The 17,567-nt window shown below is 40.6% G+C and overlaps 1 protein-coding gene across 4 annotated transcripts in view; it reads right to left on the reverse strand.

Annotated features, from left to right (window-relative positions):
* The window catches only part of RPTOR (regulatory associated protein of MTOR complex 1), a 135,992-nt gene that overhangs the window by 87,494 nt on the left and 30,931 nt on the right, over window positions 1-17,567 (reverse strand). For all 4 annotated transcript variants that reach the window (XM_084492694.1, XM_084492693.1, XM_084492692.1 and 1 more), the window contains exons 4-6: window positions 16,617-16,775; window positions 11,936-12,082; window positions 4,639-4,814 (exon numbers count right to left, since the gene is read on the reverse strand). In XM_084492694.1, the coding sequence (XP_084348820.1) occupies window positions 4,639-4,814; window positions 11,936-12,082; window positions 16,617-16,775 (482 nt within the window). The remainder of the gene's footprint in view (window positions 1-4,638; window positions 4,815-11,935; window positions 12,083-16,616; window positions 16,776-17,567) is intronic.

A 17,567-nucleotide genomic window follows, 5' to 3' on the forward strand; every position in this document is an offset into this window, starting at 1 on the left:
CGAAAAACACCCTTTCTGCCCTCACCACAGATCTCTTTGGTATTTACCTGAATGAGAGTGAAGCAGCAAGTGCTTACTGCTTGTGTCTATACTTGACCGTTAGAGGATTTCTTTTAAAAATCTCCACCATCGCTATGAACATTTTGAAAAAGATTAGTTCATTAAAATCCCATTTAACCAGTAACAGACTATCTGCATTTCCTCTCTAGCTACCAGCAATTGCCAAGAAAATGTACTTGTAAACAGAATGTTCCTCATCCTGTATCTGCAACCCCCCTTTCAACACTCCAAGGCTCTAAACGTGATGTCTCCAGTGAATGGTTGGTGTCCTCAGCACAACCATCAGGCAAGATATGCTAGAGCTGCGAGTAAACATACCAATAAATGCCAAGCAATAAAGAAGAAAAGCAGAAATACGCATAACAATATTCAACCAGATTCCGTGCAGAAAACAGGAATATTTTGAAACTCAATTTAGTTTCTCTAACTCTGAGACAGATTAGTCCAGTTAACCCCCAAAATATTATAGCAGAAATGCAAAATAAAGGCATTGGAAAAGGAATATTTACCTGACCCAACATAAAATCAGCTGTCACGAGTCAAGAGCTATCAAGAGCTATTCTCCAGGCACTTACAAACTTGTTATATTTGGGTTCCAATATACAAAGCTGCATATCTAAAATTCCTAAGTCTGCGCCCCCAATATATATAAATATTTATTTATTTATTGGTTTGGGTGGGGTAGGGTGAGGGGTGTCCCAGCACTTTTCAGGAGCCCTGTAGCCTTTATACGAGTGGGTCCTTCAGACAATTTAGACGAGCACAGCCTTCTCCCCGATGCGTAGAATTGTGACAATATACATGCGGCTCGTTTATGTGATAAGGGACTGGCGCTATCATAAGCATATGACACACCGCTGATCACAGCTCCCAACAGAGTTGCCTTTTTACTTTAGACAGTGCATGAGACATAGATCTGCTGCTCAAAACAATGCACCAACTGGATATTAATTTCTGCCTGTTTCTGTAACAGCTGGGTCTCCTTCCTGGATAGTTGGGTCAATATTAATGATCCATATGTCTTATCTTTAAGCTTACCTTATATATAGTTGCAACATACATTTGGAATGTCAGTACAAAGTGAACCCGAACTTATACACTACATTCCTGAAATTGTCAGACAGTTTTATTAAGAGTTTTGTGCTTTCCCTTCAGAAGGACACAATTGACCTGCATTTCTCTCACTGACATCAATTTTTCTTTCCCTGAAGTAAGGCTGAAGTGGATGAATCTGCAACCCCATTTAATAAGTGATTTTGTCTATCAGTTTTCTCAAAGCACAGAACATAAAATGGGATGTACAGGAATTTATTCACCCAGCTTTCATTTGCCCATAAATTCCATACATGAAACCTCATTAGCCTGTCAGTCTGGAATTGCAAAAATGTTATATTTCAAAAGGAATTCTGTAGGGTTCTCGATCTACTTTAATAAAAGGGCCTGACTGAATTAAAAGAGTTTTAATTTTAATTGTCATTAAAATTGTCATTTTAATGACAAAGGCTTACATCTTTATTTTTGTTTCTCTGCCTGCTTCAGTGCACAGTTTGCCTCGAACAACTGGAATGTTGGAGTAGAGTCTGGCTTTGCCTCTGTTACGTTTAACAGCAGTGAATAACAATGCTCTGCAAGCAAGCTCTTCTTTACAGAATTTGCACGGATAAAAATACAACCGTAATAATGCCAATCAATAGGGAATATAAAGGGAGTGTAATCTGCAGAGTAAAGAGCAATTTTTTTTTTTATGTGCAATAAGCAATACACATAATCATTAGGTTAGATGTAGTAGGAAATGTCTCACTAAGCAGGAGTTAGCATGGCACCCACCAGCATCAACACCAGGAACAGCTGAGGTTAACAGTTTTAAACCTGAACAGCATTTTTACATTTTCTGTCAAGCAAATGAGACAACTCCAAATATCTCACCCTTCTGCCAAGAGCAGCTCTGCTCAGGAGCCTGCACTGATCCAGCCACATTCCCATGGAGATGAAGCAACAGAAAATGCCTGAACAGACCATAATATCCAAAACACCTCTCAATATATGTAAACTGTGCATTAAACACTGCAGCGTAAGCAGGTTTAATGTTTGGAGGAGACTTCCTTCCAACAGAAACAACCCTTACAGAGCCTTTGCATTTCCACATTAATGATGGCGTGAACTGAAACAGTTCTGTATCACAAGACAAGGAGGACACTGAACTCTCAGTACCAAGAGTTCTCATTTTTAACAAGTTTCAGTTTGCTACAAACCAGTTAAGTCTCAACAGGATCACAGCCCATGCTATGGATTCCCACAAAGACTTTATGAAATAGTTAAAACAACAAAAATTAAGCAATAACACTGCTTCTTCATGGTTCTGATTTAACTCACATGCACAATACTAAGTTATTCAGAATAATTACAAGCCTCAGTTCAGGCAACCTGTATAGCATTTAATTCTTCTCTCCACATCACCATGGAGTTTCGATGAAAACATTCTCCCTGGAACTTGAACTCAAACCTCTGTTGGCCGGATCCTTCACTGGTTTTTGTTTACTGGTTTTGCACTCCATTCAAATAATGGTTTTTTTTTGTTAAAGAAAAAAGCTACAGTCATTGTATTTGCCAAGTCACATTCATTGTCACCTGTGGCTAGCCTTGCACAAGCCAGGTGGAACGTTCACTTAGATTTCAAAGTCTCCATGGATTAAAACCAGCAGAAACAAACCTGTAATTCCTCCACATTGCACTGCTTGGACAGCAGTGATCTAACAGTGACCATATGACAAAAGTAGTTCCACGGTAGAACTGTATTTTCCTGTATATATATTTCTATATATATATAGAAATATATATACAGGAAAATACAGTATATACAATATATATATATATTTCTATATATATATAGAAATATATATATATATATTTCCTGTATATATATATATATATATATATGTATGTATTTTCCTGTACATATATGTAACACAGTATTTCTAAAAGTTCCCCTAAAGGAATTTTGCTGCATGGTGACTTCCTTAGCTTCTAAAGAGAAGAATTTAAGCAGGCAGCTGGAGCATTTTCATGCAGCGGAGTTGAGGACTGTCCTACCACCAGCACATCAGCGCGGAGATGGGCGTACAAGCAAGGCTCCCAGTCATGGCAGTCACCTCGGCAGTGAAGAGCTGTCAGGTACAGGCTGGATTGGAAGGCAGCCTACTCCTTCCCTTCCCCTGTCCCAGAGGGGAAGCAACCATTCTCTCAGGATTTGAAGAGATTAAGTGTCTCTGCCTCATCAGGCTCAGTCCCTTGCATGTCTGGAAGTGCTCACTTGTGAGTTTTGATGAGTGACTAGTCTTGTAACTGGACTAGCTATTTTAGAAAAACAACATCATGATTCATTTTTACAGTAGAAAAAGCAAAAAAGTAATTCGAAAATGACTGTAAAGCTATGAGAGGAATACATAGCTGCCTACTTATTCAGAGGTTTGTCATTCCCTGGCACAAACTCTAGCCTAGGCTCCCGTAACGTCAGACTCCATGTCCCTGACGCCTGGGTTGGAAAACTGTTTTCTCATTAGCTCTCTTAAAACCTTCCCTCTAAGTTATTCCTCATGTCTCTGAAGCTCTTTGCCATGAGTCACAGAAGACTTATCAAAGGCTTATTATTATCTACGACTTAAGCCTATGTTTTACAAGCAAAACATACCTATCCAAAGGCACTATGTATCTACACCAGAAACTGGTCAAATTAACTCACTTTGCAGGAGTCAAAGCAAGCGTAAGCATTGTAAGTTACTACGAGTATCTCCAAAAGCCAAGTAACTCTTGAAGATGCAGTGACTCAGCTGTTTACCATTGTCTGCGACGTCTGTATGCTTCTGCCTGTTCTAACCGAGTCTAGCGAGTGACCTGGAGTTTTTTGTTCTGGACTACAAATAACTTTAAGAGGATCAAGTGAAATGTGCTGATAGGAATGAATCAACGGAGCCATGTACCTGGGGGGACATACTGCATATCTCACACCGTGTCCTCAGCCAGCACCACAACTCTTTGTGATCCTCCTGCTGTTGGGGAACAATATTGTTCTTTGAAAGCTCCTGCTATCTCCAGCAGGCTTTTGCATCTTTCTGCCCAATTAACTTGGTATGTCATTCTGTAACATCTTTCTTTGGTTTATCGTTCAATTTCTTTCACTACAGCATTATTTAATGCTGCTGCATTATTTACAGCAACAGCAATATTTGGAATATGATTTGTATGAAGGGCAATTTGCAAAGAGTTGTATTGTACTGTGTACTATTTCGGCTCTCTGAAGAAGCAGATATTTAATTCCCAGAACAGTAAATCCCTTAATCTGAGCAAACCTAGATATTGAGCTGGAATCTAAAATGTAATATGTAGAAGATAATTTTTTCACCTTTCTAGTTCTGATTAATAAAATGCTATCCCAAATGCATAGTTCAAATCCTGTAATTGAATACTGCAGAGAAAATTTAGGTTAGATAAAGCACTTGGCTTAAGAAAAAAAATCTATTATTTCAACAGACAAAATACACAAATTATGCACTTGCCTTCAATAATGGGGAAGATACTTACCATCTCAGAGCGATTTTGATTGGCGTAGTAAGGCATGATGTGAAAAGGTCGGCTGGCAGATCAGGGATCATAGGTAGCAATTCATTAGCTTCACATGCTGCCAGCTGAATGCAGTTTTTCATGGATGGAGGCAAAGGCATTTGAGCAAGTGGATGGTTTGGGTTAATTGCAGCCACCTGAACAGACCAAAGAAATTACGTGGTGAATTTGGTCATTCCGGAAAGTAAATTTCTGTACCATCTCAAAAATAAGCAGTGAAGAGCTATCCAACTCCAACATCTTTGGATTCAGAGAAAAACATCAATAATCTTTCCCATGCCTTTCTGAAACAAAACAAACAATTCAACCTCCTAATTTTGATTTGTGGTACTCAAGGATTGTTAAATGAATAGGGCAAAGAAATTTTAACACCTGCAATACCTTTGCTGCCCCTTCATTCAGGATCTAGAAAACAAAGAGCTGTCACAGTGATCTCTATGTTGTGTTATCCAAGCAAACAGAAGTAAATTCCTTTCAAAGACCAACAATTCAAGTTTTTTGCCAACCTAGTAAGGTGATACAGTTGACTAATAAACTCATTCTTTACCATCCTCGTACATTCTGTCTTCAGAACACATACATACGTTGCATCTTCAAAATTCTGTCTCGAGGAAATTACTTTGGTGTCTCACAGGGGTTTATAGGGAACAGAATGCTTGTGTTACAGACCCAGAGCCTGGCACAACCATAAACCTCTTGTCTAGCAAAACACCCAAGTAAGCTACAGAGAAGTTTCAGGTGATATTTCACAAGTTCTCCAACCTATTAGTTTTTCTGATTCTTTAAATATTCTTTTTTCCATTCTAATCCCAGAGGGAGCACTGACACACTTCGGCTTCCTCAAACTGCCCAGATTAGCTCAGACCCGCCCTTGCTCCTCGTTGAGCTGCAGTGCTTTCAGCAAGGATTGGTGCAATAGCTTCGGTGGAAACGAACCTATGCTCAAGTCATTACTTTTCCACTAGTGATATTTACTGCACTTCTCATTAAACTGAATCTGTACACTAATAACTAAAAAAAGATAATTACAATAACGAAAAGATCTTTTATTTGAAGAGAGGCATGAGAGACTGTGAGAAAAAGCATTAGCTCTTTACCGATGTATAAATATAAAGCAGTCAACGTGCTTATAGCTATTAATTCCTTAAAGAAAGACTTGCTCTCTGGACATCCTCATAAATGGGCTCTGCAGGTGGGAAGCACATTTACATGAATTTTCTGCTTTCTGAGTCGTGTGAAGCCCTGCAGACTTGACATTTGTCATGCTCTGGTACTGCCCCTGTTCTGATGCAGAAGTAGCTCATACTCCAAGACGGGCTCAACTCGTGGCTTCTACACAGCAAGACAAACTAAAGGAGCTGCAACACGTGCTATGTAAATATTTGCCCATTAGGAGATGAACTACTGACATGCAGAAAGTGAACATACAGTACCAGCTAGCAGTTACAGACCCTCAGATTTCTAGGGATAATGATATAGCAAAAGTCTTTTACAAAGTAAGCATGAAAGAGAGGGTAAAGCCCAGTGGGAACCTTTATTTTTGCATCCTTAGAACATCCACCAAAGTCAAATTTTCTAGATTGCTTAGTTCCCTACAAATGTAGCTCTTCATAGGGCAAGACATGGAATAAGTAGATGGCTGAAGAAGGTTAAATACAAATTGGTTAAAAACAAAATATAGTAATTCACAACTGCAAGAAGAGTAAATAAACCATGGGAAGCTACCATATGTGAAATGTTACCAAATTAATATGTATTTATCTACAATCTTTAGGTGTTTTTTTTTTCATATGTCAACAGTTTCTAGAAGAAAGCAATCACATGTAGATAGATCTTGCAGCAGCCTGACCTAACTCACAACTGTCAGCAGAAACGCCACCTCAAAGCAAAGAGATGCATGCTTTCCTGTGCAAGCTTTGGGAGTAAAAATGTCCTTACTATCCACAAAGTACTTATTGCGTTGCTTGCTGTTATTTCAGGGCAACTGACAAGCCACAGCCTTTAAGACAACATAGTAGTGGTAATATTCATTTATCAGTTACACTGCAATCATTCCTGTAAAATGTAGTAGCTCATTTGTTCTGAAAACAAATTAAAGCTGCCCAAGGTAAGGAGCACTCTGTTTCGCTATTTGCAGGTGCTCTGCCACAACAAGAGCTAATGAATTTTCAGGTATTACTGCTGGTAACTAACAGAAGGGGAAACAATACATATATTTTAAACCACTGTTACTGAAAACATTTATGTAAATGTAGTTACACTGAGAAGCAAACACTTGATTAAAAAAAAATAATAATAAAAAGGTGTTTTTGAATTAAAAGGCATGCTTATGTTAAACTTGGGAGAAACTCTGACCCAGCACAGACACTTGCTGCTGTTGTTACTTCAGGAGGCGACCTGCTAGCTTCCCACAACTCCTGCTGCGAGCATCCTCCCCCCGCAGAAGATTTTGATGCAACTCAGAAAAGATGTTCCTCTCCCAGCAGATGGTGGATTAGAAGAATTCTCCCCCCAGACACGATGCTAATGCCAGATAACAATCTGCAGTATTGTTGTTAAGCTAATTTTCTGAGAATTAATTTTGAAGATAGAAAAATAAAATCTGTGAGCTCCTCAGCTCCGATCAGGACTGTTTAGTCAGACGTGCTGCTGGAGGGGAGGAAGAACAGGAGCTCCCACCGTGACACCGAGTTCCCACTCAGCTAAATGCAGAACAAGCCAGTGTGTGGCTATGGGGTACGCTGTCAGAAAATTCACACAATGAAGTTGAAAACCAAAAGTTGCATTTCTTACAGCAACGCACATATCCGAGAGACATTTTCAGCTTTCATTTCTCTACATCTCACACGTGGCCTTAAGACTACAGACCTTTTCTGGAAGGAGCAACCCTGAGTCGGAGGAAGCACAATGTCACAATTACACAGAAAATTAATCAGAAATAACCAGCCTGCTGTTTTATCATTGTTAGCACAGCACACTTAAGACGCCTGCTTAATTTTCCAGAATTACACTGTATTTATAGACACTCACAGAATCATCAGAGCTAGCTAATGAGATGATTAAAAGCAACCATTGCCTTCTCTTCCGTTACAGGTTACAAGCAGAGTTCGAAGGCAGATACATGCAAAGAGTTTTCTAAAGAGGCTTCTGCCAGCCTTGTAGATATCATTTCCCTGCCACTTCCTTACAGTCAGGCCCTGTGAGACAGCCTCTGCTCCCTCTTTCACCACCAGTACCCCTGCTGGCTGCACTGCTGCTGTGCTGGGTGATGCCAAACAGGACACGGATCAGGAAAGCAACAGCAGGAACTCTGGTTTCAGAAAGCTGGGGTCAGCTTCCAGCTCTGAAAAATGTCTTTTCGAACAGGAAAACAATGGCTCTCTGTTACAAGTCTTAGGACAACACCCCACTGCCCCCCAGAAAGGGCAGGACCAACTGGAAAAATTAACTTTTAAACTAATATATCCCACTTCTTACTATGCCACCATATCCACATCATGCGGCCAAATGGATGTTTCTTATTTGCAAAATATGTACTTTTGTTTAGCTAGATTTCAACCGAGACCGTAAGTTAACTGCCCACACAGCTGGAAATTAAAACAAAACGCAGCTCTTTCTGTGACACAGCCAAGTCTAACACAGTCCTGGGAGACCGCCAGTCCCTGTATCAATGGCATTTAACTTAAAATTTGGAAACACTGCGACATACTATGAATGGTAGGGATTGGTAGACTTTGTTAGCTTAACTGCTGTAGTATAATTACATGTGATGAAGCTATAATCAAGTGACAAACTTGCCTCCACATACACACACATTCCCATCCCACCAGAAAACAGTTGTATCTGTACTGGTTTTGGTATCCTCAGGGCCCTGAGCTCCATCTTCTGCCCTTCGCCCTCACTGCCCCCCGGAGAAGTAGCCTTGCTGAAGACAGAAAATATTTATAGTCGTAATGTGCCTACCGGGATAAGACACGACAGATTCCTGCCTCCGGTACACAAAGTCACCATCATCCTACTGGAACTGAGAGACTGGTTTCTATCTGCGCAGCTCTCCGCTCACACAGATCAGCAGTATCTTAGTTTTAACAAAGGCTTTTTATTTTTATTATTATTATTTACTATTCAAGTGCTATTTTGGAGGCAGCTCTCTAAAGAAGACAACGTACCATGCAGTGTTACAACATTATCTTTTCTCAGGTATCTTCAAGAAGTGTTAACTGCTTTCCTATCACTCACAACTTATTTCTTTTTGTGCTTCCTCTCGTTGAAGGATGAACAAGATTTAGATTTCACATTAAGAAGGAATACTAGCCTTTATATTCCATGAACAATGAAAACTAAATATAATGGGATTGTAAGCACACCTCTAAGTATGTTATAATTAATTTTTACATTTCTGGTGGAACTATCTGATCTGATGGTGCCTGGCCAGTGCTCTGTGCCTGCCAGAAAAGGGATGCATAAAACAAACAAAAAAAACATCTATGGCTGGATCTGAGCCTGGTAAATAAAGATCACATACCAGACCTAACTGATCAATGTGTATGTTAACTGTAACACTGCAAGATAAAACCATTAATCTTGCAGAAAATGGAGACTCACCGTTTTCCTAGCATGTCTCCGATACGTGGGTTGTCTGCCTGCCTCTCAAACTCACCTAAAGATTGCTTGACCATGCAAATCCAAAAACAAACAAAACCCAACTGACTGGAATAACAGAAAAAATATGAATTCAGGCTGTTCTAAGTATGGTAAGTATTTTATAAAAACCATGAAATAAAATTTGTGTGCTTAACGTGAAAGTTCAATCTCTCGGTTGGTAGTTTGTGTCACACGATTACCCATCTGCTGCAGCTGTACGGCGTGCAATCCCTTCCTCACATTCTCCATGCTTCACAGCCTTCTCCCTCCTTAATTAACTTCACCATCTAATTTCTAGGTATCTAATGGATATCGAGAAAATCACATTACTATCAGTATCTAAAAAAACGTGTATTGGTTGCAACTAGTGAATAGTTCATTTACTATGGCAGAAGTTTTCCTACGGCAGAGGGGCTGCGCTGTGTGAGAACCACAACACACGTCCTCGGGTGCGTACGGTTACACCTTGAAAACAGTTGGTTTCCATCCTCCCAGCTCGCAGGTTGTTCTAGAACCTTATCCTTTCTTTCTTCTAAGCCTACCTATTTCCAGACTAAACTTATTCACGGACAAGAACCTATTTGTTCTTGTGTCAACATTATCCTATGAATACTTCTCCCTCCCGTAAGCTTATCCTTCAGTGAATTTGTACACGCAGCCACATCTTCCCCCTGCCTCCGCTCTATCAGATTAGGAAAACAGCAAGCTCCTCTAATCTCCTTTCAGTAAGATGGGCTAACAATTATCTTGATCACCCTAGCAGCCCCTCTGAGTACCACTTCCAGCTTGACTTCACTTGTCGTGAATTCAGCCAATGCGATGATTTACAGCATTCCAAATTCATTGCCACCCACATTTTGTATGACTCCGCAAGCAGTCTTCCATCTCTGCTACCAAGTCTTCTATTTATTCTTTCTATTAATAATAAGCTGTTATCTCGGTGAGTTTTCAGGAGCTAATGAAGTCTGAAGACACAGAATGGAGAGTTGACATACAACCTGAAAGTATTTTCATAATCAAATTCACCACTAGTTTTAATTTATGTTGCAAAGAGAATAAACACTGGAATAGTTCCCCTATGTAACCTCACATATTTTGACCAAATAAAAAAACTGAGCAAATAAAAATTTATTATTTTTGTTGGAATCAAGCTTGACATTATTACTTGGGCTCATCCTTCTCATTGTAACCAACTGCCCTTGTACCTGCTTTGTTTGACTTACAGAGGGGAGCTTTTCCTGCACAAGCTTCACCTGAGCAATTTATCTGCCAGACAGCAGCCACCAGCAGCCACCTGCAGCCGCCTTCCTTCCAGAACAGCTGCAGTCCTTCTAGAGTCCAGCAAGAGCCAAGGAGAAAAGGGAACTCATACCAAAAGCAGGGAAAGGGAGAGTAAAAGTTTTTAACGTGCTTAGGAATAGAATGAGAAAAATCCTAAAGGGCTTAATTTTACAAACAGAAGAGACAGACTGCAAAAAATATTGCAATGAAAGTTGTAGGCTGATAGAAAATCTTGAAAAAGGAGAACAGAATATGAGCACCAGACATTTTCTTTGACCTTAAAGGACTGTAACCTTCAAAAGGCATCTATTACCAATACTATCGATCCGTGCACAGCAGTTTCATGTTCTTCCCAAGCCACAGACTTCGGGAAGATTCTTATCTTTACAACGTACAGTAAAGTCACTGATTGGAAAGAGAAGGACTGATGAAAAGACCTACATATCTCAGCCTATTGGACTGGTTTCTGTCAGCAGAAAAGTATTTCTACTTGCCAAAAAGTCACCACAAAAGCATCTTCAAAAACTGGAATTTAGAATGAGAGGAACTGGAGCCAGGGACATTAGTAACTGCTTGAAGGTCACACTCACGACAGTCAGTTGCCTCATTAATTAATATTTCTTCCTTTAAGTTTTTTTTTATTATTATTTTTAATTCAATGTCTTAGACCTACAAGAGCATTAAAAGTTAACCTTTAAAATATGTGCTTTCTCCAGGCTGAAGCTAGCAGAAGTATCTGGCACTGGAGAATCTTGCCATCCCCCAAGCTGCTGCACAACGAATCCTGACTTCTTACCTTCCACTCTGCATTTCAGATTTACTTTAATAAATTTATAAGTAATTACATTTGCAATTAAAGGCATCTTTCCATTAGAAACACATTCAGCTTATGAATTCTTTGATACTGAAACCATCAGTGACAACCCCTCTGTGCATCAGGTTTATTTAATTTGGTTTTATATTTGTACATTTCTCTCCACAGCACAAAACACCAAGTGCATCCAAATACATACCCAGATACTAGACTTCTGCATCTAAAACAAAAATATTTAGTTCACCTCAGCATTCATCTCAGCAGAAAAGGCCATTAGGGCACAAATTCATTCTATTAACATTATCATTTAGTTAGCACTTCTATTAAAAAATACTCAAACTTTAATAAGATAGCAAACCAAACCAGAAAGAGCAGAGTGGCAAAATTATTTGCAAATTAATGTGGCTTTCAACATGGTTTTAAACGTATTTTTTTCAGCTGTGCATAGCAAAACAAGCTTAAATTTAACCCTACAGCACAAACAGAAACAAAAACCCTTGCAATAGACTGTGATCTCACCTCCAACTCTTGCTCCCTCTGTAGTGCAAATTGTTTGAATGACTTGACAATAAGGCCAGCATTAGAGCAATCGTAGACAAAAATGGAAGGGCTGCCCATCCAAGTCTGCAGGTCATAGATGGATAGAGGAATATACTGAGTATAATTCTGTAAGAAGGAAAAAGAAACACTGGAGTTACACAGAGGCAGAGAAGCACCAGCACTTGCATTGGTTGGATAATAAAATACATACGAGAGTTCTGAAACCACAAAATAAAATTTTGATTGAACACAGGGCATATTGATCAAGAAAAAATACCGTCAACACCTACTAATAAGGACTATAAATCCAATTCCAATATGAAATGCACATCATATTTCATTGTGGTATTGTTTGAGATGCTAAAAACTTGAAAAGAAAATTCTAAAACTCAAAGAGCGCTTTGATACGCGCAACCAGTTCCAACCAGCATTTCATAGTCCAGTTTTATCTCAAATTTTTGCAACACTGATAAAGGATGTAAACCAGATGTCTTTAATTTAACCAGAACATCTTAAACTGAATATTCTATCAATAAATCAAGACTGATAATTAAGACTACGTAGCCCATCAGCAGCTGCCCCATCTTAGTTTCATGAGATGCTTCATGATTTTATTACAGCCCTTAACTTCTCTGCAACTTTCAGAATTATCCAATAAAATTAAAACCAACAAAGCCAGCCTTCAGCACAGTGAACTGCCAACAAATCAGTTTCTGTAAATATGAAGCGTTTTGTTCCTTCTCCTCCACTTCAACCCAACCAAATAATTGGAGGCAACAGCTTCTTGTCTAAAAAGAGGACCAAAAATCAGGCTTAGAATTAGCTATGAAGGGGCACACCCCAAACTCCGTGACAGAACTGAAAATGTAAACTAAAGGATTTTTCTGCCATTTGAGCCCATGAATAGTCACTGCCAAACGTACAGGGGCTGACTGCATAATCCTCCTTATCTGCAGCCAGAGGGCAACCTGTTCATGTTCATACAGCATTAAACTCTGCCCGAAACCAACAGTAAAAGCTGGGATGTTACTATTAACATCAGCAGGATGATGGATGGGATCATAACTCCCATTTAAATTCAAGAGACTTAAAATAGCTGTAATAAAACCAGTAAACTTTTACAAAAATCAAATTTTCAAGGACACATATTGGCGTATATAAAGACAGAAGTGATCATAAACTGTGCGTTAGGTAAGGTAGGCAATACTAAGTCACCTCAAAATACGGTTTTGCCCATATATAAAAGTTTGTGTTGTTTTACTAAAATTAATAGGAAAAAAAATCATTGTAAAAGTTTTAAGGAGTTAGGAGCTTTGCATATTGTTACAGGAAAGAAAGATGCAGACACTGCACATTGCCATGGACCATTTCTAAGGACATCACTAGTTTTAAGCCCATTCCAATCACACTAAGTTGCATATAAAAAAATTAATTAAACAAAAACCTGCCAGTAGGAGAGAAGGCAGGTTTGGTTTTTAAAGACCAAGTTAATTCAGCCACTAGCTTTTCGAGTGCCTTATGCAAATTGCACTGCACTGCTTCCCCTTTCACACTCCTTTCCAGAAGTGTTTGAACTCTGTTTAACTAAACAAAGGGACTGGGATGGGAAGCCGAAGTGCATCAGGCTACATGATGCTTCCTGAAGGTTTTTTATCTTTTTTAATCTACGTATCAGAATATACTGTTTAATCTCTACTGAACACAGTACTGCCATGCACGGAAGGCTTCCTACAACCCACTGAGATCAGCTGCAAATTCAGAGTCTCCCCTGGCAGGGCAAGGAGGCCACCTGCTAATTCTGGGGCAGAGCAGGGGCACCCAGCCGGGGTGCTGTGCTCCTGGGACACCTCTGACAGTCCATTAGCCCATCTGCCAGGCCCTGTGTCAATTAATCGCATCAGTTCCACAAGCAAATTCTTTTTCAGAAGAGTAGAGAATAAAGCGTGTGAGAGAAGCATTCTCCATATATTAACATTTTAAAACATCAGGTCAGCCACAGAACCAACTGTGCAGGGGCAGAAGCTTAAATTAATTTTAACATACCAACTCTTGAGAAATTATGGAGAAGATATTAATGAAGATCTAACACTGTGTGACCTTTCTCCAGCAGCTTTGCAAAGTGCTCCTACACCACTGCATCAATTTGCTGCCTCTGACCGACTGCCGGCACATGTTGGGAGCTTTAAATAATCTGTGGTGCTACAGGAAAGATGCTTATGAGCAGCCGTGCCCTTCTCCCCCCAGCTGCCACAGATGTCCCCAGCCCCAACCTGACTTGCTTGGGGCATTCAGACAACACCACGACCCTCACAGCACCGTGAGCTTTACCAGAGCTGGAAGCCACAGCCTTCAACAGAAGATGAGGAATAAAATTAAGCGATGTAACAGCAGAGACAGGATTTCCAAAGATGTGTTTGTTAGGGAGACAAGGGTGAAAAGAGGAACACCGATACTCAGTTCCTCTAGGTTTCTAGGCTCTCTGATGGTAGCTACGAACAGCACTGCAAAGCTGCTTTCACTTGTTCTTCCCTCGCAGGAAACCAGCGTGAAAGAGGATCAGGTCTGCTAATCTGCACACCCCAGAAACCTCTGGGAGCTGATCCGCGCGGGTCTGCCAGCAGCACTGCACACACACGGGCTGCAGGAGGGCACGGCAGGCAGTGCTGGCTGCTGGAAGGCACTGGGAGAAGTCTGGCATCGCCTGTCATCAGCCTGTAACATGGCACGCTGATTATAAGGAGGAAAAAAGGAAAGGAAAAAGGAGTTCTACCAACAGAGAGCAAAAGTTTATTGAAATATTTGCACAGGCTCTTGGAGTTTCATTGCTGCCTTCCATCACTGAACAAAAACAGGCATTACACCCCCTTTGTCCCACTGCCCCACGCGTTCCTGCAGTGTTTGCATTAGACCCGGCCATCAGCCCGACACCTCCCACCAGCCCCAGAGCCCCAGGTTCTGGGAGCGTGAGCAAGATGCTCAGCCTGGCCCCACAGGAAGGCAGCATCAATCCAATAATCTTTATTTGCTTGCAAATTTTTATTTGTTCCCTAGCTGAGATGATCTCAAGGTCCCTTTCAGGTCTGCTTTCCTGCTATTATATCTGAGACTTCAAGTACGTGCACGAGCATTTTAAATCTATGTTTAAAATGTCAGCACAGTCATTTTTCAGTACATCCACTATTTCAATTCAAGCCGGCTGTAATACTGATCCTCACTTGGCCCTCTGCTGAGACTGAATTCCTCAGGACTGACTTCTAAATGCCGTTGCTTTGTTTTTCCTTTATTTCCTTACATTTAATTATTTGCTTAAATGAAAAAAAAGTTCTATTTCTGATATTCTAAAAGTTCTATAAAAAAACAATCCTTGGTAACATGCTGCAAAAACTACTAAGCCTCAACCTTACCTGTCAATTTTTATGACAATTAGTTTTTTTTTCCCCACAGCCTGTAAGATAAATCAGAGAGACCTCAGCTCCTAATCTCCAGCGGAGTCCACACCACACTCCTCCAGCTGATACTGCAGGCAAACTGGCAAATACCCAGTAAGCTCTTAATAAAGCATTTGGCACAACACACAACTTCATTGAGCAGTAATTTCCTCTTCTTCCATGTGTAACACATTCTGCCCAGCATTCTTACTGGCTTATTTATTACCCATTGGCTGTTAAGTAAGAAGAAGGTCACTCCTATTTGTTCTGAAACACCGAATTCAGCTTCAAAATAATCGTTTAGAATGGTGGTCTGAATACTAATCAAGTTTCCAATATAGACGCACCAGATTAAAGTGATGCCCTCTTGCACTTTCTCCTCTTCCCTTTCAAATTATTATTGAATGCTCATTCAATTAATACACGGGAAGTATGAGAAAAGAAGTTCTGTAAGTCCCCAAAATAAAATAGGAGCAAATCTGTGCAAGTCCTCTGTCAGCTGGATGTGCTTCCCAGCTACGAGCAGTACCTCACAATTTCTTAAGACTCCGCTCTAAATCAGTTACCCTTAATAGACACTAAATAGCTTAACTGGAGGGAAAGCAAAGCACATTTACGTCACACCTGGTAGCACCAGAAAGGTGTTGCACAGGTCCTACATGGCTGTACAAATCATGGCTAGCAGGAGCAGCAAAAGTCTTTAAGAAATGAAATATACACATTGCATTGTACTCAGAGGTTCCTCAGCACTCTTTGCTTCAGAACTAGAGCTGGCTGTATTATTTATGGTCCTTCTGAATTATCCCCATGGGGTTGGAGCAACGGCTATTCAGAGGTAGTTGAGATTTGAAGCAAACTTCATTGTAAGAACTTAATAATGAGTGATGTAAGGCAGCAAAGCCAAGTCCATCATGCACCCTCCCTGCTTGCTCCAGGCATGGCAGCAGCGGCGTGCTATGTCTGAAAGCAGCTGGCTCTTCAGGGTTCTGCAGCGACCCTTGGGGCACCTGTGAGAACAGCTCTCCTGCCCGGCTGCAGGGCAGGGACAGCCCGTTTGGTCTCTGAGAACTTCAAGAACATGGAGAAAACAAAGAGCTGTCAGCACAGGACCCGATACCCGTGAACACAGTGAAACCTCAAAAATCCAATCGTTCTCTACCAGAACACTGCAAGGCTTTGCAGAGCCATCAGGAAGATTTGGCTGGTTTTAACGCTGCTGCTCAGAAACGCACCTTGTTGAAGACCCAGATCTCCCCGTTCACGGTTGGCCTGGGGACTCCATGTCCGTTGTAGTGGAAAAGGACCCGCTCTTCCTTGGCGTTCCGGCGCAGAGACGTGCACAGCTTCTTTACTTCATCCACCGTAGGATCCAGGCTCTGCTTGTACCTGGCCTAGTAACATAAAATACAAGAATCGTTTTAAGCGTAAAACCAAAACTATTTAAGGTGCAGGTACTTACTTAAGGCAGAAGCATTTACATAAATTGGTAAACTGGAAAAAAAGAAAAAAAAAGAAAAAAAGAAAAAACCAACACATTTACTGGAAATCTGAATAAACAAAACATGCCTGCTCTGTGCTGTGTGGGAATACACACACACAGAGTAACGGCTACGTGTGGGTGAGTGCATCACAGACCTGGGGTCCGATCCATTCCCCCAGGGATAAATAACATGCAAGGTGTTTGGGGAAGGTCAGAGATGTTTTAAACATTTGTCAGCCTCAAAAATAACCCTCTGCAATTCTCTAATCATCACATTCATACCCTGTACATCTCCAACTGAAAAAAATCACCCCTAAAGACAGAAAATTGTCTAAGCTGGGTACAATGTGAACCTCAAACCTCATACCGAAATGTTCCTTCTGTCCCACCTGGAAAAGGGACAAGGCTCTCACTTCGAGCCTTCCAGGGAAGGAAAAGACCAGAGCAAAGAGTAGAGGAGAAGTTTAGGTATCTACCCTGTGTGGAATAACAATCATAACAGCAGACCCGTGCTCTTCCTAAACCCAGACTAGCTAGCTCTGTGGCATAAATACATCCCCTTTTAATAAAAGGGTAGATATAAAAGAAGGTTGACCAACATTTCTTCAAATATGTCAAACCTAAGCAGCATTCTGCCATGTCTAGGTGGAGCCACAGCAGATAAGAGGCTACAGCTCCTGGCAGGAGCCTTCTCGGGGACAGG

This window comes from Aythya ferina, assembly GCF_964211825.1.
Source record: "Aythya ferina genome assembly, chromosome: 18".
In the NCBI taxonomy this organism is placed as follows: domain Eukaryota; kingdom Metazoa; phylum Chordata; class Aves; order Anseriformes; family Anatidae; genus Aythya; species Aythya ferina.